The following is a 22,158-nucleotide window of genomic DNA, read 5'->3' as shown; positions in this document are numbered from 1 at the left end:
ACTGGAGCATCCAGAGGAAACCCATGCGGACACAGCGGAGAAAATGCGAACTGCAGACGGACAATCGCCCCGAGACGGGAAGCAAAGCCGGATTCGCCAGGGTAACCGGGGCAGGATAGGGGGATGGAGAATGGGTCTGGGCTGGACGCTCTTCTGGGGGCTCTCAATGGGCCGATTGGCCTGCGCACACATTTGAGAGGGTGCGGAAAAGATGGAATTATGAAGAATAATTCCTGAGTTTGGCTTTGGGGCGAGATCGGAGAATTCTGGAATATCCCCAGAGAGGAGAAACTGAACACAGATGTATTGAAGTGTCAATTCAGAGCATCTAAAATGGTTATCTACCTGCAGTAGGGGCTAGCAGCAGGGGGTATTGATCGAAGGTGAACAGCACTGACTACTGCATGGATAAACTTCCTTCCTCTGCTCCTGCCGGACCCCCCCCAAACAATGGCAGTGCCTACAAGCACCACGCTATCCCCACGATCACCGCCCCTCAGTGACCACCCTCTGTCTTCCTGGTGTCAGCCGTGCCCCAGTAGCCCGCACCCGCCCAAACCGGTCGCACCTCAGATCGTTGTCTCGGTCGGGCTTGTCCTGAATGAGCCACAGCAGGTCGAATCTGGACAGCAGCGCCGCTGGCAGCTGGATGTTCTGCTCCACCGTCTTCTTGGGATTGTAGCGGCCGTAGGCGGGGTTGGCTGCCGCCAGGATGGAGCAGCGGGCGTTCAGCGTGGTCATGATGCCAGCCTGCGAAGGAAGCACACGGTCTCACAACAGGGGTGGCATCTCGTCCCCGGCGACGGGACAGGGTAGAGGAGGGGGCTCACATCGAACCAGGTAACAAGAGGCCGGAATGGGGCACTGGAAACCTCAGAGTGTGGGGGGGAGAGCAGGGATCAGTTTGGGAACAAACAACTTTGCACCGAATCTTTCGGGTTTCACTCTCAAGCCAGGGCTAACTGGGAAAGAGACACGGCAATATCAGGAATTGGAGCATAACTTATCCTGAAAAGGCACAGATAGAGTCATAGTGGCGTACAGCACGGAAACAGACCCTTCGGTCCAACCCGTCCATGCTGACCAGATACTCTAACCTTCAGATTAGTTTCACAGGTCGGCGCAACATCGAGGGCCGAAGGGCCTGCACTGTGCTGTAATGTTCTAACCTAATCCAGTCCTCTTCGCCTGTATCCCTCTAAACCCTTCCTGTTCATATACCCATCCAGATGCCTTTTAAATGCTGTAACTGTACCAGCCTCCACCACTTGCTCTGGCAGCTCATTCCATACACGCACCACCCCACTGGGAGGTAGAGTGGCTGCAGTGGAGATAAAATAAAGGCAGGGTAACATTGAGACAACCATCAGCAATTTGTCCAGGGCTAGAGACGAAAGACGCTAACAGATTAATCACAAAACTAAGTGCAGTGTTCAGACCACCTTATAACGAAAAGAAGGGAGGATATGCTAAATCTGTATCGACGTTAAACGGTTGTATCCAAAATGTTGACTTCTCTGCTTCCTGATGCTGCCTGGCTTGCTATGTCCCTCAATGTCCTACTTGTGTACTCTGGTTTCCAGTGAGTAGTTTTTCTTTTGGTCTCTAAATCTGTACCAAACTGCAGCAAGGCTATATTTTGCAGCTAGTTCTGGTTGGCATGTTAGATAAAGGGTAAAGAGGCATTGAAGGGGGGAGGGGGGGGGACTCCGAAGGACAATACCAGGGTACAGAATCAGGAGAAACAGAACAGAAAGAAAAAGGCCGAGGGGTCTGAAAAGTGGCAAAAACTCTGGCGGAGTAAATCAGTGGCCAATATAGGGTTGCCCAGGACTTGCGAGTGGTAACATATAACGTTGTTGTCCAGCTGAACAAACTCCCCCCTTCCCCCACCCCGATCCTAGGCCCCACTGCGAACACCACTCACCTTAGCGATGGAGATGGTCTGCTGCTCCATCACCTCGTGAATGGCAGTGCGGTCGGAGTCCATCATCTTGTCAAACTCGTCGATGCAGCAAATGCCTTGGTCGGCCAGCACCAGAGCTCCGCCCTCCAGGATCATCTCCCCGGTAACCGGGTCCTTCATCACCGCGGCCGTCAGACCCACGCCCGAAGACCCGCGGCCCGTGGTGTACTGACCTGGGGGGACACGGAGGTCAAGGTCAAGTCAGCACAGATCCTATCAGCAACACCCTTACTGCCACTGGAACATTTATTCCAAAAACAAAACGAGGCGTGGCTCAGCAGTCTGGTACTGGCCACCCCTAGGGCAAGGGGGCACGTTTTCAATTTATTCGGCAAGTTACAGGGAGTGGTACTCAGCTCCCACCCAGGACTCCATCCTGTATTCCTACATCCTTCACCACCCCATTCCCACTTGGCTGACACCGTGCCCACTTCCCGTTCTCAGTTCTGCAGCCTCTCGCCCTCTCTCCTCACCACCACGCTCTGCCATCAGAGCTGCACAGGGACAGCAGGTACTGGCACAATACCCTCTCCCCTCCCCTCCCACTATCAGATTTGTGAACACATGTCTGCCATATGTTAGAGCTGACCCGCCTCTGTAGCTGTAACACCATATTTAATATTCTGCTCTCATACCCTGATGTAGGGCTTACCTAGACTGCACACAAAAACAATACTTTTCACACTATCTCAATGCATGTGACAATATTAAATCAAATCAACCGAGTGACTTGTTGGTCGAAAAGTGCGGGGCTGGAAAAGCACAGCAGGTCAGGCAGCATCCGAGGAGCAGGAGACATTCCCGACAAAGGGGCCGAGATGTCGATTCGCCTGCTCCTCGGATGCTGCCTGACCTGCTGTGCTTTTCCAGCCCCACACTTTTCGACTCTGATCGCCAGCACCGGCAGTCCGCGCTTTCTCCCGAGTGGACTTGCTAGGCCATTCCAGAGGCCTGTCAAGAGTCAACCACCTCGCTGCGGGTCTGGAGTCACGTGGAGAGAGGACGGGGTAAAGACGGTTGATTTCCTTCCCTTAAAGACATTCATGACCCAGATGATTTGTCTAGCTATCACTATTGTTAACAGCTAACCTGAGAACGCAACGTTTTTAAAAAACGTTTTGTGATTTACACATGAAAGAAGTGAAACTATCACTGTATTCTAACGGATGAAAGGATTAACAGGCAATCAAATTTTCAATATATAATTACAGTTACATCACACTGTAAATTTTTGCTATAAATTCTGTGTTAGGATTGAGCCCTCCACTATCACCTGATGAAGGAGCATCGCTCCGAAAGCTAGTGTGCTTCCAATTTAACCTGCTGGACTATAACCTGGTGTTGTGCGATTTTTAACATTGTATGACCCAGATGGGTAGTTTAAATTTCTGATTCAGATCTCTAGTGCTGCTTTAATTTGTTTTTTCCCATAATGACAACCGATGATGGTTACCATGGTCACTGCCAACAGGGGTTACCTTTACATTCCACATTTGTTAACCAACTTTAAATCTCACCATGATGGGATTTGAACCTGCGATCCCACAGCATGAGTCGGGATTGAGGTCTAGTGGCATTACTGCTAAGTCAACGTCATTCCTAAATAAGACCGGAAAAAATAGGAATAGGGGGTGCCTCCAGGCTACTCCACCATTCAACAGGATCTCTGATATCCCTCCCCATTAACCCTCCACTCCCTTATCGATGAAGAACATACACAAGGACTCTGCCCCCACAGCTCTCTGTGACAGGGAGTTCCAAAGGCAGCCAACGCTCTGAGGGAAGAAATTCCTCCTCATCTCAGTCTTAATTTGGCACCCCTTTATTCAGAGACTATACCCTCTGATCACAAACCCTTGCATGAAGGAGAACAACATCTCAACATTTACCCTGTCAAACCCCGAAACAATACTTCTCACACTACCTCAATGCACCGGACAGTAATAGATCAAATCAACCAAGTGACCTGCTGGTCAAGAAGTGTGGTGCTGGAAGAGCACAGGTCGCATCTGAGGAGGAGACATTCCTGACAAAGGGGCTGATTGCCCGAAACATTTATTCTCCTGCTCCTCGGATGCTCGTAAGATGATCCCTCTTTACCAGGGATCACCGGAGTCAAGCTTCTCTGCACCTCCTGCAACGAAATAAGGCGACCAAAACTGCTCCAGGTGTGAATATCAACGTGCCCGTGCTTACAATATGCCAACTGGGGGTGCTAAGAGATGAGGAGATACTGCCAGTCAGTGCTCCTTGATGTGGAGAAGTGCCCTCAAGCTACAGACTCTGGCAACCTGTTCGAGCGGAAAAGAGCTACAGGAAATGGCGCAAGATCACAATTGCTTCACGTGGACGGACTGAAGAAAAAGGTTTCATGCACGTAATAACCAAATTTCCACAAATCTGTTTTGGACACAGCAAAAGAGCCTGGAGAAATTATTAGATTAGATTCCCTACAGTGTGGAAACAGGCCCTTCGGCCCAACCAATCCACACTGACCCTCCGAAGAGTAACCCACCCAGACCCACTTCCCTCTGACTAATGCACCTAACACTACGGGCAAATAGCATGGCCAATTCACCTGACCCACACATCTTTGGACTGTGGGAGGAAACCGATGCAGACACGGGGAGAATGTGCAAACTCCACACAGTTGCCCGAGGCCGGAATTGAACCTGGAACCCTGGTGCTGTGAGGTAGCAGTGTTAACCAGTGAACCACGTGCCACCCATTAATCTAATCCTACTCTAAACAGTGCAAGCTTGCATTGTAACCCGAACAGGATCTAACATGCATTATATAACTGAAATCCGTTCCCACCCAGACGTTGGAACATCATGGATAATGTCAGTGAATAAATTCCCGGAGCCCGGCAGCTTCAGAGGTTGGACACTTACTCCTTGGTGCAAGCCGGTCGATGTAGCAGAGCAGCTGCGATTTGGCAACACCGGGATCACCCATCAGGCAAATGTTAATGTTTCCTGAAAGCAAACAGCAGGAAAACAGAGCTATTAGAATCACAGCATCCATACAGTGCAGACAAGAGGCCTCCAAACGGCCCCTCACCCGTCCCATCTCACATTTAGCGTGGTTAATCCATCTAGCCTGCACATCCCCGGACTGTGGGAGGAAACCGGAGCACCCGATGGAAACCCACGCAGACCCTCACCGGAGACTGCACTTGAGCCTGGTCTCTGGCACACAGTCAGGCAGCCGTGCTAACCACTGGAACCACCTTGGGGAACATGTTGAACAGTCAAGGGGGCAAATGGCACAGCCGTCAGGATCTTTCTACAGTCTTACAGACACCTCCGAGAGAGCCTAGCTCATTCACCAGCTCCTGAATACAGCTACCCTCAGTGGGGAGCGATGCTTCCCAATTATTTAACGCAAGTCTGAAAAGGTTATCGGGATACACACAAATGGAGATTTTAACTTATAATCAGATCAGCCACAGACCTATTTAACTGTGGACTGGTCAGCGTTAGGGTTGAGTCACAGAACTCCTTGTTTGTACATAATCAAGGTTGTATTACAGAACGCAGAAGTACATTTTCAGAATATACAGAGTTAAAGAGAGGTTACAAGATCCTTTAAAGTCAAGTAGGCAATTAGTAGCTAGGTACAATGGCTGAATAGTGTTCATGAATTGAGAGAACGAGGGATCAGAGACCTACACTTACAGCATATTCAAAGTCTGGGGAAGGGCGAGGATGAGTGGATTCTCTCTCGGTGCTAAACTGAAGAGTTTGGATTTTTATTTTCAAAATCCTATCATGGGATGTGGGTGTTGCTGGTGGGCCAGCCCTGGTGGTCAATGGCAAGGTGGGGGTGAGCTGCCTTCTTGACCCGCTGCAGTCTGTGTGGTGTAGTGACACCCACAAACAGTGCCCTTAGGGAGGGACTTCCAGGTGGGTGACCAGGCTACACTAAAGGAACGGCTCTGCATTCCCAAGCCAGAATGGCGAGCGGCTCAGATGGGAGCTCGCAGGGGGTGGTGTACCCATGTACCTGCTGCCCTCGCCCTTCTAGATGGCAGAGCTCATGGGTTTGGAAAGTGCTGTCCAAGGAGCCTTGGCAAGTTGCTGCAGTGCATTTTGTGGAGGGTATAACACTGCTGTGACTGAGCGTCAGTGGCAACTGAATGTTTTAAGATGGCGGATTGGCTGTTTTGTCCTGATGTTGGTCAATAAGTGTGGTGCTGGAAAGGCACAGCCGGTCAGGCAGCATCTGAGGAGCAGGAGAGTCGACGTTTCGGGCATAATGTCTCCTTCAGTCCTGATGAAGAGCTTCTGCTTGAAACATCAACTCTCCTGCTCTTCGGGTACTGCCTGATCAGCTGTGGCTTTTCCAGCACCACACTTTTTGGCTCTGAGCTCCAGCATCTGAAGTCCTCACTTTCTCCTTGTCCTGGATGGTGTCAAGCTTCTCGAGTGTTGTTGGAGCTGCACCCATCCAGACAGGTGGGCCGTATTCCATCGCACTCCTGACTTGTGCTTGTAGATGGTGGACAGGGTTTGGGGAAACCAGGTGAGATACTCGCTGCATGTTCCAAGCTCTTGTGAGCACTGTATCAGTATGGGCAGTTACTGGTCACTGGTAAACGCCAGGAGGGAGGCTTCAGTAACATCAACAGGTGATGGACAGATTCTCTCTTTTTGTAGATGGTCACTGCTAGGCAGGTGTGGGGCATGAATGTTATTTGCCAGGGCAAAGCTAGACAGAATGGGCAAGGAAGTAAGAGAGAGATTAGATTGGGCAGGATGTCAGAGAGTACAGTAATAAGATACAGATTAGCGATACTTGAGAGCTATTGAGAATGGATGTGGTCTGGGTTAGACAGCAGGTTTAAGGTAAGAAGCCCTGAATGATGGAAAAGATTGCCTCAATGGACCAAACACACAGCCATGCAGCATGGACACAAATCCTTCGGTCTAACTCGCCCATGCCAACTAAGTTTTCCAATCAGACTAGCCCCACTCGCCTGTGTTTGGCTCATATCCCTCTAAACCTTCCCTGTTCAAGTACTTGTCGAAATGTCTTTTCAAGCTGGTAACCGTACTTGCGTCCACCACTTCCTCCCAGCTGCTCAGTCCACATACGAACCACTCTCTGCGTGGAAACGCTGCCCCTCGGGTCCCTTTTAAATCTTTCTCCTCTCACCTTAAAAATATGCCCCAAAGTTTTGAACTCCCCTCCCCCCAGGGAAAAGGCTTCTGCTATTCTCCCTAACTATGCCCCTCATCATTTTATAAACCTCTAGAAGGTCACCCCTCAGCCCGGTACACTGTACAACTCCCCAGTGAAAAATGTTCGCGGATCTCCTCATAACTCAAATTCTCCAGTCCCAGCAACATCCTGGTAAATCCCCTCTGATTTGACGACTGTAAAGGTCTTTCTACGCAGACTGAGATGGTTGTGTTTAGTTCAGACCTTTACTATCATGTCCTGCTGTGGGAGGGATGTTATTGGAAGGGGGTGACCCAATAACATCCTTCCCACAGCAGGATATGATAATAAAGGTCTGAACTAAACACAACTATCTCCATTCTACACAGAGAGACCTTACAGTCTTCAAATCAGCTCTATCCAGAGTGAAACTAAATAGATTTCTGGTCATGACTTGGAGATGCCGGTGTTGGACTGGGGTGTACAAAGTTAAAAATCACACAACACCACGTTATAATCCAACAGGTTTAATTGGAAGCACACTAGCTTTCGGAGCGACGCTCCTTCATCACCTATCACCTGATGAAGGAGCGTCACTCCGAAAGCTAGTGTGCTTCCAATTAAACCTGTTGGACTATAACCTGGTGTGGTGTGATTTTTAACTAGATTTCTGGTGTCCACTTCATCAGTGGGACAAGAGTCTGACCAAGTTTGGTGAGGCCACTTTTGGAATATCGCATGCAATTCTGGTCTCCCTCCTATCGGAAGGACATTGTGAAATTTGAAAGTGTTCAGAAAAGATTTATATGCATGTTGCCAGGGATGGAGGGTTTGAACTACAGGGAGAGGCTGAATTGGGGGGGGGGGGGGGGCGCAGTTTATTACCCTGAAGCATCAGAGGCTGAGGGGTGACTTTATAGAGGTTGATAGAAAGGATAAATAGACAAGGTTTTTTTCCCTAGGGTGGCAGGGAGTCCAGAACTAGAGGACATAGGTAGAGGACATAGGTTTAGGGTGAGGGGAGGGGGAATTTAACAGGACCTGAGGGGTAACGTTTTCACACAGAGAATGGTGAGAAGCTTTAATCTCTGTGTTGCTGGACAGAATTGTATCAAGGTACCTTAATTCAACAAACTAATGACCCTTACTTGCATACAGACTGCATTCAGTTGATTCTTTTGACAGATCTTGAACCAAGAGGCCCCTCTCGAGGGGTCATAAATTTTCATTATTTGAATTACATTTGAAAATTACACATTATGTACAAGAGACAGTACAGCCTTAATTACAAGAAAGACCAATCAAATGTAATAAGGTGACATGGTTGACAACAGGCTAATCCAATGATATTCCCTGGGAAATCATCATACCATGGTACAGGTTCAAGGCTGGTTTGAATACCAAATCACTGTCTTCTGATTCATGTTATGAAAACTCTATTGTCTTCTCTTATCTCTGAATATGATCAACTTAGCAAAGCATCAGTTCAATTTCAATTTCAGGAATGAGCTGCCAGAGGAAGTGGTGGAGGCTGGTACAATTACAGCATTTAAAAGGCACCTGGATGGGTACATGAATAGGAAGGGTTTGGAGGGACATGGGTCGGGTGCTGGCAGGTGGAATTAGATTAGTTTAGGATATCTGGTCGGCATGGATGAGTCGGACTGGAGGGTCTGTTTCCGTGCTGTACATCTCTACGACCCTAAGGCATGAAGCCACGTTAATTCAGCTGCCCTTACCTCTGATCTTCATTCCTTTGGGAGACTGATCGACGCCTCCAACCAACAGCAGGAGCAGAGCCTTCTTCACGTCCTCGTGCCCGTAGATTTCAGGCGCAATCGAGGCTGCCAGCTTCTCATAGAAATCCTCTTCTGCAAAAGGGGGTGGGGGACACGGTGGGTCAGCTCACGTCACCCACGGCCGGACACAGTGCCAGCGCAGAGGACCAGGGGCCACAGCAACCGGGCACCTCCGAAACTGCAACGGGGCTCTGCCTCATCGAACGTTTACCCACTCACAGCACGTCACCAGAAACACTCCGTTCACCAAGTACCCCAACAGCACTCTCACTCCTGCCCCTACACCAAGGCACAGGCCCTGAACCTGCTGGGATCATACCTGCAGCTGCCCAGTAGTGCGGACAGATGTCAGGTTGGAGCCACTGGCATTTTGTAAAAACATCATTCAGTCACGGGGTGAGGGCATCGCTGGCAAGGCCAGCATTTATTGCCCATCCCTAACTGCCCAGAGGGGAATCACATTTGGTCCAGGCCGGGTAAGGATAACAGTTTCCTTCCCTAAAGGGAACCAGATGGGTCCTTCTGACCATCGATAACAGATTCACAGTCATCGTTAGACTTTGATTATAGATTTTGACCGAATTGAAGTTCTACCATCTGCCGTGGCGGGATTTGAACCCAAGTTCCACAAGGCACATGACCCAGAGGCCCACCCTTAAATGCCCGAAGGGTAACCGCATCGCTGTAGGTCTGCTGTCACATGTCGGTCAGACTGGGTAAGGACATCAGTGGACCTGATGGGTTTTTCCAGCAATGGATTTACAGTCATCACTCAAATGCTTAATCCCAGATTTTTATGGAATTCAAATTCCACCACTGTCATGGCTGGATTTGGACCCGAGTCTGCAGAACATGACAAGGGTCTCCGCATTAACAGTCCAGCGACAATACTTCTAGACCATTGCTTCCCCTTCGAGCTGATGCTCAGCGACCACCTCCCGACCCCTGCCGCAGTGGATTACTCCCAGGGATCCACTACGATCGCCTGGAGACGACCTTGCACTGAGACTCTACTCACTCAGAGAATCCCTGCCGTGTGGAAACAGGCCGTTCAGCCCGCAGAGTCCACACCAACTCTCTAATGAGCATCCCACTCAGACCCCTACCCGATCCCACCCCTGTATTTCCCATGGCTAACCCACCTAGCTTGTACATTCCCTGGACACCATGGGGCAATTTAGCGTGGCCAGTCCACCCTAACCCGCACATCTCTGGACCATGGGAGAAAACGGAGCACTGTGTGGAAACCCATGCAGACACGGGGAGAACATGCAAACCCGCCCTGACAGGACCCACCGATGGGACCACTAACTCAGTATAAGCCTCACCCAAACCCGGGATGTAGGTATGTCACACCCAGTCACTACACTGCTCCTGCACGGCACACCAAATCAGCAGTGACCTCTCCCTGTGGTCACGTCTCCCAACCTCCCACACCGCCCTCGTACATACCAGTGATCTGTCTCAGCTCTTCCTCACTCAACTCCTGCGTCCCCAGCTCGTCGTCTTCAGTCTTGTTCATCTGAGAGATCCTGTGAGCTTCCAGGTAGGTCTCCGAGAGCAGACCCTGGGAGCACAGCGGTTTGATTAAACACAGCGACAGGCGGGAGCCCCCCTCCCTCACGATCCCTCCCTGGTGCTCAACCCACTCCCGTACGAGTGACTCTGCTGCCCCCACACCACTCCTGCTGCAACCTATCCCACTGCGTAACTAGGGTCCCCCTCTCAGCTCGGTGTTATCTCCAACCTCCTGCAAACGGCTAGCATTTCTCTCAATAAACCCTTTCTAAATAAAAACACTTCTAGCCTCTCAGTGCGCTAACTGCAGTGAGCATCAACGTGTGGTAAAATCCATGTGTGCGTGCGTGCCTCTGCGTGTGGGCACTCGCACCTACACATCTGTTTGAGAGACTCTTCCACTAAGTCAAAAAGTCAAGGGATATGGGGATAGTGTAGAAATATGCGCTTCCTTTTTATTTATTCACAGGATGAGGACATTGCTGGCTGGGCCCAGTATTTATTGCACATTCCTAATAGCCCAGAGGGCAGTTAAAAGTTAACAACGTCGGCTTTGGGTCTGGAGTCACATGTAGGCCAGACCAGGTAAGGATGGCAGTTGCCTTCCCTGAGAGACATTAGTGAACCAGATGAGTTTTTCTGAACATCGATAACGGATTCATGGACATCATTGGATAAATCGCTCTGCTATAACCTGTGTTTCGTTAAAGTGAATTTGCTGTAACGCAATTGACAAACTGGGGAACTCTGTTTATAAAGTGCGAATTTTTAAAATGTGTGTTGGATTTGATGCAATTACATCGCTGACACTTCAAGCGTTGTTTCTAAAGCGAGATTTTTCTATAACACAACACAACCATCGCATTATAAAAGAACTACCATGTACCAGATTCCAGATTGTTTATTGAATTTAAACTCTATAATCTGGTGGGGTGGCATTCGAACCCAAGTCGCCGGGACATGACCTGGGTCTCTGAATTCATAGTCCAGCAACAGTACCACACAGCCATCGCCTCCCCCTAAAGGTGTTAATGTAGATCAGACTCAAAGCACTTTTGATTAGATTAGATTAGATTTCCTACAGTGTGGAAACAGGCCCTTCGGCCCAACAAGTCCACACCGACCCGCCGAAGAGCAACCCACCCAGTCCCACTTCCCTCTTACTAATGCACCTAACACTGTGGGCAATTCACCTGATCTGCACATCTTTGGACTGTGGGAGGAACCCGGAGGAAACCCACACCAACACGGGGAGGATGTGCAAACTCCACACAGACAGTTGCCCAAGGTTGGAATCGAACCTGGGACCTTGGTACTGTGAGGCAGCAGTGCTAACCACTGAGCCATTAATGGCTTCTTTTTTGTGGGGCGCTGTTGGTTGGGTTAGCTTTCACTGCACATCCCCAATAGGTGGTTGAGCGTATGAGAGCACGCAGATTCTGACCCCAGCGCGACAGCAAAGGTTCGTTTTTTTTAAAGGTACAGAAATGGGAAGGAGCGACGCAGCCCCATCATAGAGACATAGAGCTGTATTGCACAGCAACAGACCTTTCGGCCCAACACGTCCATGCCGATCAGATATTCTAACCTCATCTACTCCCACCTGCCCATATCCCTCCAAACCCTTTCTATTCATATACCCATCCAGATGCCTCTTAAATGTTGCAATTGTAACAGCCTCCACTACTTCCTCTGCCAACTAATTCCATACACGTACCACCCTCTGTGTGGAAACGTTCCCCCTTAGATCCCTTTATATCTTTCCCCTCTCTCCCCAAACCTATGCCCTCTAGTTCTGGACTCCCCCACTTCAGGGAAAAGACTTTGTCTGTTTACCCTATCTATGCCCGTCATGATTTTATAAACCTCTCCAAGGTCACCCCTCAGCCTCTGACGCTCCAGTGAAAACAGCCCCAACCTGTTCGGCCTCTCCTATAGCTCAAACCCAGGCAACATCTTTGTAAATCTTTTCTGAACCCTTTCAAGTTTCACAACATGCTCCTGGTAGGAAGGAGACCAGAATTGCATGCAATATTCTGAAAGTAGCCCAACCAATATCCGGTACAGCCGCGACCTGACCTCGCCAGTCCTGTCAGGGACAGCTGGACTCCGGCCTTACCTGAATCACCTGCCTGAATCCAGTCCGCATCATGGGGAGGAAGATGCCGGTGATGGTGACGTGGTCACCGGGCTGCGCCAGTCTCGTGTTCTCTCCTCGGCTGTACACGGTCATGCTGCGGGGAATATTTCCCACCGGCACCTGGTCGCTCTGGGTGGGGGAAGAAAACGAACCTCGCATTAATGAGGAGTCTGCAGCAAGAAGCCCCCCCCAACCCACTCCCCAACAACGAGCGCGAGCAAACCCAACGAACGGTCACTTACGTGCTCCTGGACCTTGATCTCCTGAAACTTGATGAACTTTGACCCTCGTGACTGCAGGTACAGGCGCCCTCCTGACTTGTTGGTCTGACATTCGCGGCTGGGGCACATGATCAGGGGCATGAAGGTCGGCGACTGGATCTGAAACAGGGAGCATTTTCAATCAGGAACGGCTGTGGAAAAAACACGGGACAGGATGGTGGGGAGGGGGGGGGGCAAGCAGGATACACTGCAGAAACGCAACCGCTCCGTCTCAAAGTACTAAGGGGAGCAGTTGCTGGCTCTGCAATACACCCTCCTCCACCGTAACTCCACCACCCACCCACCCCACCCTAACACTTGGTGGCATCATGCTGACCCACTCTGGGAAGCAAAACTCTCCCACGTCCTGGAACTCCAAGGCCAAGTGGACGTAAGATGACAGATGCATCGGTGCAAGAGGAAGTCTGCAGGGCTGATTCCCGTGCCCCACCCCTGAGTTTTAAAGTGGAGGGACTCTCTCACGCTGGATCGTGGACTGCTGGCCTGTACTTAGAGAGGACTGGAGTCTGAGGACGCAGACGTTAATCCGCGGTTAAACAAAACTCTGCCTGCACCTCATGCCGTGCAGATCTTAAGGAGGGTCCACTGGCCTTGGGAGAGAATAGGTTACAAGAATGAAATGTGGACTTCAGCAGTTAAGTTACGAGGAGAGAGTATACAAACGAGGACTCTTTTCTCTGGAATTTCGAAGGTTATGGGGCAGTCTGATCGAAATATTTGAAAATAACAACAGGAAAAGACAGAGCAGACGAAGATAAACTACTTCCACTGGATGGGGATTCTAGAACTAGGGGGCAGGGTCTGAGAATGAGAGCCAGACCGCTCAGGAGAGACGTGAGGAAGCCCCTTCTACACCCACAGAGGGTGGGAGAGGTTTGGAACTCTCTTCCACAAATGGCAGTGGACGTTGGATGCAAGTTAATTTTAAATCCGAGATAGATTTTTTTGTTTGCAAACACCGGGTGGCACGGTGGCTCAATGGTTAGCACTGCTGCCTCACGGCGCCAGGGACCTGGGTTCAATTCCTGCCTCGGGCAACTGTCTGTGTGGAGTATGCACAATCTCCCCTGTATCTGCGTGGGTCCATAGTGATTAGATTACTAATCCATAGTGATTAGATTACTTACAGTGTGGAAACAGGCCCTTCGGCCCAACAAGACCACACCGCGCCGAAGTGCAACCCACCCATACCCCTACATTTACCCCTTACTACGGGCAATTTAGCATGGCCAATTCACCTGACCCGCACATCTTTGTGACTGTGGGAGGAAACCGGAGCACCCAGAGGAAACCCACGCAGACACGGGGAGAACGTGCAAACTCCACACAGTCAGTCGCCTGAGTCGGGAATTGAACCCGGGTCTCAGGCGCTGTGAGGCAGCAGTGCTAACCACTGTGCCACCGTGCCGCCCACTGTGCCACCGTGCCGCGTTAGGTGCATTAGTTAGGGCACAGAGAGAGATACACAGAAGGAGGACGAGTGTCTGACAGCGACAGTGTATGAGGAGTGCACACAAGAAAGCAGAGAGAGAGAGCGCTCACTTGACAAAGGCATGTGTATGAGGGAGGCACGGATACACAACAGGATAAGGGAGACACACAGAGGTGAGTGGGCATGAGCGACGCACAGAGAAAGAGTGGAGAAAGACAGACGGAGGGGACAGCACTTGGCAGTTTGTGTCTCAGACAGGCAAAGGAGACAAATCGTGTTTCACAGCAAGTGTGCATGGGGGGGGCAGAGAGAGCGTATTTGACAGGGAAATTGAATGAGGGGGCAGAAAGAAAGAGATAGATAGAGAGAGAGAGCACTTGACAGGGACAGTGTATGAGAGAGGTGGAGAGACAGAGACAGAGACAGAGAGAGAGAGGGAGAGGGAGACAGACAATGCTTCACAAGGAGATGTTTGGGTGCTGAATTTTCATAAAACCCAAAAGGAGAGGCGGCAGAAATGCTGGGTACAATTACAAAGAGACACCGGTGGCTCACTCAGACAGACACTTCCTCTACAGGAATGAGACATGGAGACTGCCTCGTGTGGGCAATTCCAGAACAGAGTGGGCCCTGTTTAAAACTTAGGGATCACTCCTTCAGGAACGGGACGCTTCCCTCTCGGAGGACTCTGCCTCAGGTGGTGTGTGCGGGTTACCCATTATTTCTCAGACGGAGACAGACTCTTGCCAGGCAGAGTGGTCACAGGTTGCCTGGAGTGGGTGGGAATGTGGAAATTGAAAAGTCAGTCACGATCACAGAACGGTGGAGAAATAGAGTGTCCACAGTTCACAAACTCGCAGCCAAGCTGCCCCGGCAAAGTGCCGTGCCCTCACCGGCTGGTAGGTCTCGGCTCCGCACTGGTCGCACGTGTACGTAGCCACCACCATCATGGGCTTGACCTCGGTCACGCGGGTCACGATGCCTCGAACAGTCACCAGCTTGCCGATGCTGTCCGCCTTGACGTCTCGGATCACCTTCGGCTTCGCGACGCTCGGAGGTTTGAAGTAAACCTCGCTGTGGTTTGGAGGGGGTGGGGTGGTGGAGAGAGGAGAAGGACAGGTCAGTGAATATTGGACATCACCAACATCCTTGTTGCATTCCCCGACAGCACCTTCCAGACCCCGGGATCATTACCGTCGACAAAGGACAGGCAGACACATCAGAACACCACCCCCGGCAGTTCCCCCTGATGTGAAAATACTTCACTGGTGTCGCTGGGTGCAAATTCTCAAACTCCCTCCCGAACAGTGCTGCGTGGGGAGACTCAGTGGTTAATACGGTTGCCCCACAGCGCCAGGGACCAGGGCTCGATCCCACCCTTGCATGACTGTCCATGTGGAGTTTGCACGTTCTCCCAGAGTCTGCGTGGGCTTCCGCCAATCCAAAGATGAGCACATTAGGGTGGATTGGTTACGCTGAATTGCCCAGGGATGTGTTGGGTAGGTGGACTAGCCATGGGAAATGCAGGGTTGCAGAGATAGGGTAGGTTTGGGTGGGATAGTCTTTGGAGTGTCTCCAAATGTGCGCATTCGAACCAGCTTCCACACTTTGGGGATTCTATGAGCGTCAGGGGCGCTGCTCACCCTAGGAGCTGGCACTGAGCTAGCTGGGTCAGTGCCATGTACTATACACATGTAAATAAAGAGTGACTTGGTGACAGGATGCTGGCCTTTGTGGAGTTATTTCAGTCTCCAACAGCACTGTGTAGGTCAGCCTGGGTGGCACAGTGGTGAATACTGCTGCCTCACAGAGACGTGGGTTCAGTCAAGTGTCTGCAACTGTTTGCGTGTTCTCCCCGTGTCTGCGTGGATTTTCTCCCACAGTCCTAAGATGCGCAGGTCAGGGTGGATTGGCCATCGCCACGTGGTGTCCAGGGAATGTACGTTTGGTGCATACACCACAGGAAATGCAGAGTTATAGGAGCAGGGTAGGGGCGATGGTCTTCGGAGGGTCGGTGTGGATTCGATGGGCCGAATGGCGATTGTATGAACCTGCAGCAGTGGCTGAAGGTGACAGCTCACCATCTTCTCAAGGGGCAGCCGGGCAATAGGTACCAGCCCCAACCAGTGACACCCACCTGCGACTAACAGAAACCCAGCCGTGCCCCATCCTCTGAACTAAACAGGAGGAGTGAGTGAATGTTTTGTTTTTGAACATATTGGGGGGGGGGGGGGGGGGGGGGGGGGGGGGGGGAAGGTGGGGGTTGCTCTTTCGCTGAACTTGCACAGGACAGATGGGCTGAATGGTTTGCGCTAAACTAGAGAACAGGAATCTCAGCACCTGCACTGTGATTCCCTGCCCTGCAAAAGCACCCCAAACCCAGATTAGGGCTGCCTCCATCCTCAAAGCCTCTCCCAGACACCACCTACCCCCCCCCCCCCCCACACGGTCAGACTCACAATCGGCGCAGCAGCTCCTGCGGGTACTGGTTCTGAGCATCTCGGACCTCACCGGGATCACGGGTCCGCTGCTCCATCATCAGTCGGTGCTCAATGTAGACGTCCAGGGCATCTTTGTTGGCCACCTGAAGGCAAAAGACTGCAGGTCACCAAACTAAACGTTCAAATAGGGAGGGGGCGAGGAAAGGGACCAGATATCTCTCTCTCTCGGAGCGGGGGTGCACCGACGAACCCTACCCCAACCCGGGATCCATCAGAGGAGCCCAGTCTGTGCGAAGCCTGGATTCATGTCAACCCGGTGTGGGGAGTCATTCACCAACTTGGAGGTCCTTCAGCCCATTGAGTGTGTGCCAACCTGCACTAATCCCACTCACCAACACTTGGCCCACAGCCTTGAAGGTTGCAGGATCTACATTACAGGAGGCCATTCGGCCTATCATGCCCGTACCGGCTCCCGAAAGAGCCCTCCAGCTTAGCACCACTCCCCAGCCCAATCTCCATACCTCTCCAACCTCATCACTTTCGGATATACCACCCAGTTCTCTTCTGAAGCCTGATATGCCATCTACCTCCACCACTCTCCCGGGCAGCTCGTTCTAAATCCGGACAATTCCCAAAGTAAAGACATTTCTCCTTATCTCAGTCTGAGCTGACAATCTTAACATTGTGGCAAAAACAGAACTTGCTGGAAAAGCTCAGCAGGTCTGACAGCACCTGTGAACAGAAATCAGAGATAATGTTAAGGTGGCCCTTCCTCAGGACTGCTCAAAGGGTCACTTGTGCCCAGGTGGTTTGCTCTTTGGAGGGTCAGTGCGGACTCAACGGGCTGGACGGCCTGTTTCCACACTGTGGGGACGTAGTGACCTGTGCGATTACTGTGCTCCAACCTACCTCCCGCTGCCTGTACCGCGGCAGCAGCTCCTGGACTGCGTCAGCAAAGAGGCTGACATAACGGCGAGTGTTCTCACAGATCGAGTCCACCAGCTCTGGATCTTCCTCCGCGACGTCGTCGAGGTCAACGTACAGCGCTACCTGCTCACGGTGAGCAATCTGCACCTGTGGGGGTGGAGGAAGCAACTCAGGAGAGTTAGCATACCCACCTCAAACTCCACGCGTTACCCACCCAGCTACACTTGCAGGAGGGAGGGGGGACAGAATGACCCCAGGGGAGTTAGCACACCCACCCAAATCTCAACGCATTACCCATACAGCTACACCTGCGGGAGGGAGGGGGAATGACCCCAGGAGAATTAGCACACCCACCCGAATCTCCACGCATTACCCATACAGCTACACTTGCAGGAGGGAGGGGGAACAGAATAACCCAGAAGAGTTAGGACCCACCCATATCTCCATGCATTACCCACCCAACTACACCGGCTGAACAGAACAACCCAGGAGAGTTAGCAACCACCACCACCCCCCCCCCCCCACCCCCCCCAATCTCAACGTGTTACCTCCGAGCACCATCCAGTTCCAGAGACTGACAGAACAGATGCCGAGTGGCAAGAATTAGCAAGGATAGAACATTCCGGCTCCCAGATTACAGGGTGTGGGAGGGAGACCACAGGTTTGCATTGCCGCGGCGCCTTCAAGCACAAAAGACCAGCTTTGAAAGTGTTTTACGCTCCCCTACTCCCCCCAACCCTGGCACTTTCTGAAACGTGCCCAACCGCCTTTATTTTGTCTGTGCACATGAGCTCCTGCAGGAATCAAAAACAAGTCACGCCGATCTGTCGTAGACACGTCCAGCACGGTAACAGACCCTTTGGTCCAACTCATCCACGCCGACCAGATATCCCAACCTAATCTAGTCCCATTGGCCAGCACTTGGCCCATATCCTTTCAAACCCTTCCTATTCATATACCCATCCAGATGCCTTTTAAATGTTGGAATTGTACCAGCCTCCACTGCATCCTCTGGCAGCTCATTCCATACATGCACCACCCTCCAGTGTAATAAAGGTTCCCCTTGGATCCCTTTCAAATCTTTCCCCTCTAACCCTAAACCTATGCCCTCTAGTTCTGGGCTCCCCCATCCTGTGGAAAATACCTTATCGATTTATCCTATCCATTCCCTTCATGATTTTATAAACTTCGGTAAGGTCACCCCTCAGCCACTGACAATCCAGAGAAAACAGCTCCTGCCTATTCAGCCTCTCCCAACAGCTGTTCTTGTGATTAGCATGGTTAACTCAGGCAAGAAGGTATGACACAGGAGAGGAAGGGATTGAGGGGGTGTGTTTGGGCGTCTGGGAAGGCTGAGGACACAGGGACTACAGGCAGAAAGGACTCAGAGAGTGTCTGAGGGAGATGCTTACCAACTGGTCTGCATATTTGAAATGTTTCTTGCCGAGTCCAGTGTCAGTGTAGAACTCCAAGAGGAACTTGGTGCACTTTTCTGTAACAGATAAAATCAGGAGACTTTCAGCATCTTCTGGCAGGAGGCAGACAAACGAGGCCTTTGTGATGAGGGAGGGAAGGAGGCAGAAATGGGGTGGGTGGGTGCTGGGCAGCAGTGGGTGTAGGAAAAGAGGGGATAAAGGGAAAGAAGGGTAGGGGATGGGGTTATTAGGTCTCTCTTACATCTGAGTGACATTTCCCCTCTTTGAACCACTCCATGTGCACATTGGGCATCTTTACCCCTCACCCGGTGTGTATATACTGGGGCTATTTACCCCTCTCCCCGTGTGTATATCCTGGGGGTATTTACCCCTCACCCGGTGTGTATATACTGGGGCTATTTACCCCTCTCCCGGTGTGTATATACTGGGGCTATTTACCCCTCTCCCGGTGTGTACATACTGGGGGTATTTACCCCTCTCCCCGTGTGTATATACTGGGGGTATTTACCCCTCCCCCGTGTGTATATACTGGGGGTATTTACCCCTCCCCCGTGTGTATATACTGGGGGTATTTACCCCTCTCCCCGTGTGTATATCCTGGGGGTATTTACCCCTCTCCCCGTGTGTATATCCTGGGGGTATTTACCCCTCTCCCGGTGTGTATATACTGGGGGTATTTACCCCTCTCCCTGTGTGTATATCCTGGGGGTATTTACCCCTCTCCCGGTGTGTATATACTGGGGGTATTTACCCCTCTCCCCGTGTGTATATCCTGGGGGTATTTACCCCTCTCCCCGTGTGTATATCCTGGGGCTATTTACCCCTCTCCCCGTGTGTATATACTGGGGGTATTTACCCCTCTCCCCGTGTGTATATACTGGGGGTATTTACCCCTCTCCCTGTGTGTATATCCTGGGGGTATTTACCCCTCTCCCTGTGTGTATATCCTGGGGGTATTTACCCCTCTCCCCGTGTGTATATACTGGGGGTATTTACCCCTCTCCCCGTGTGTATATACTGGGGGTATTTACCCCTCTCCCTGTGTGTATATACTGGGGGTATTTCTCCCCTCTCCCTGTATTTATATGCTCGGGGTAGTTCCCCTCTCCCAGTGTGTATATACTGGGAATATTTACCCCTCTCCCTGTGTGTACACTGGGGGTATTTACCCCTCTCCCTGTGTGTGTATATACTGGGGGTATTTAGCCCTCTCCCTGTGTGTGTATGTTGGGGGTATTTACCCCTCTCCCTGTGTGTGCGTGTTGGGGGTATTTACCCCCCTCCCTGTGTGTGCGTGTTGGGGGTATTTACCCCCCTCCCTGTGTGTGCGTGTTGGGGGTATTTACCCCCCTCCCTGTGTGTGCGTGTTGGGGGTATTTACCCCTCTCCCTGTGTGCGCGTGTTGGGGGTATTTACCCCTCTCCCTGTGTGTGCGTGTTGGGGGTACTTGCCCCTCTCCCTGTGTGCGCGTGTTGGGGGTATTTGCCCCTCTCCCTGTGTGTGCGTGTTGGGGGTATTTACCCCCCTCCCTGTGTGTGTATGTTGGGGGTATTTACCCCCCTCCCTGTGTGTGTATGTTGGGGGTATTTACCCCTCTCCCTGTGTGTGCGTGTTGGGGGTACTTGCCCCTCTCCCTGTGTGTGTATGTTGGGGGTATTTACCCCCCTCCCTGTGTGTGTATGTTGGGGGTATTTACCCCCCTCCCTGTGTGTGTATGTTGGGGGTATTTACCCCTCTCTTACCCCTCTCCCTCTGTGTGTGTGTGTGTTGGGGGTATTTACCCCTCTCTTACCCCTCTCCCTGTGTGTGTGTGTTGGGGGTATTTACCCCTCTCCCTGTGTGTGTGTGTTGGGGGTATTTACCCCTCTCTTACCCCTCTCCCTGTGTGTGTGTGTTGGGGGTATTTACCCCTCTCCCTGTGTGTGTGTGTTGGGGGTATTTACCCCTCTCTTACCCCTCTCCCTGTGTGTGTGTGTTGGGGGTATTTACCCCTCTCCCTGTGTGTGTGTGTTGGGGGTATTTACCCCTCTCTTACCCCTCTCCCTGTGATAGTCCATGGCGGATCCTGGATCTGAAACTGGCGCGAAACCTGGGACCACGTGATACCTTAAGGATTCAGCCACGTCCCCTCAGAAATGGGGGAGATCTCACAGACCGTGGGCCGAAATAAAGATACAAACAGCATCGGACTGAAGAGGGGGGGAAACGCCCGGCAACAAGATACTTGGAGTTTAAACTCAGAACCAGACTGAACCCCGGGCAGGAGCCTCTTGGTGCAGGAACATAATCAATATTTAATTTCCATCCCCCTCCCTTTCAAATGGCAGAGTCCTGAAGGCGCCAATCCACATTAGCTCCGCCCCCTCAACGTCACATCCGTCTCCGAACCCCAGTTCACTCCCCAACATATCCTTTATAATCCGCATCAAGTATAATCTACCTACATACCGATAAGATGTATATCCCGCATCTAATATATTACACACCCTTTACACCTCATAGATACATATTCCACATTCTGTATAATCCACACACAATGTACCGAACAGATGTATATCTCACTTCCAATATAATACACATCCTCTACACCTAACAGATATATATTCCACATTCTGTATAATCTACACACTATATTCCAAACAGTTGCATACCCATGTTCCTTATAGCTCACATCCTAGATGCCCACCCAATACATATCCCGCATCCTGTAGATGCCACACTGTTTATAATCAATAGATGTTTATCCTGCATTCTATGTAAAATGCACCCTATCCATCCAGACGTATGCCCTGTATCCAGTATAATCCACATTTCAAATATCTAACAAATGTATTTCCCGTATCCTATAGAATCAGCACGCTATATACACAAGGTACATCCCACACCTTGTGTAGCACACACCCTACATACTCAATTGTATCCCCCGCATTTTGTGCAATTCAAAATGCAAACCTTGTGTAATCCAGACTCTCTAATACTGGAGAAAGTAAGGACTGCAGATGCTGGAGATCAGTGTCACCAGTGTGGTGTTGGACAAGCACAGCAACCGAGG

General features: G+C 51.1%; 1 protein-coding gene across 1 annotated transcript in view; it reads right to left on the bottom strand.

The window, feature by feature from the left end:
• Positions 1–21,236, bottom strand: part of mcm7 (minichromosome maintenance complex component 7) — a 28,407-nt gene extending 7,171 nt beyond the window's left edge. The window contains exons 1-12 of the mRNA XM_060854459.1: positions 21,142–21,236; positions 19,083–19,162; positions 17,653–17,817; positions 16,762–16,886; positions 15,196–15,376; positions 12,832–12,969; positions 12,569–12,718; positions 10,384–10,498; positions 8,872–9,003; positions 4,861–4,944; positions 1,928–2,139; positions 569–750 (exon numbers count right to left, since the gene is read on the bottom strand). Coding sequence (XP_060710442.1) covers positions 569–750; positions 1,928–2,139; positions 4,861–4,944; positions 8,872–9,003; positions 10,384–10,498; positions 12,569–12,718; positions 12,832–12,969; positions 15,196–15,376; positions 16,762–16,886; positions 17,653–17,817; positions 19,083–19,162; positions 21,142–21,163 — 1,586 coding nt within the window. The 5' untranslated portion in view covers positions 21,164–21,236. The remainder of the gene's footprint in view (positions 1–568; positions 751–1,927; positions 2,140–4,860; positions 4,945–8,871; positions 9,004–10,383; positions 10,499–12,568; positions 12,719–12,831; positions 12,970–15,195; positions 15,377–16,761; positions 16,887–17,652; positions 17,818–19,082; positions 19,163–21,141) is intronic.
• Between the last annotated feature and the right edge of the window lie 922 nt (positions 21,237–22,158).

This window comes from Hemiscyllium ocellatum, chromosome 44 (genome assembly GCF_020745735.1).
Source record: "Hemiscyllium ocellatum isolate sHemOce1 chromosome 44, sHemOce1.pat.X.cur, whole genome shotgun sequence".
In the NCBI taxonomy this organism is placed as follows: domain Eukaryota; kingdom Metazoa; phylum Chordata; class Chondrichthyes; order Orectolobiformes; family Hemiscylliidae; genus Hemiscyllium; species Hemiscyllium ocellatum.
The sequence above is the reverse complement of the archived record's forward strand: the minus strand, read 5'-3'. Positions and strand labels throughout refer to the sequence as shown.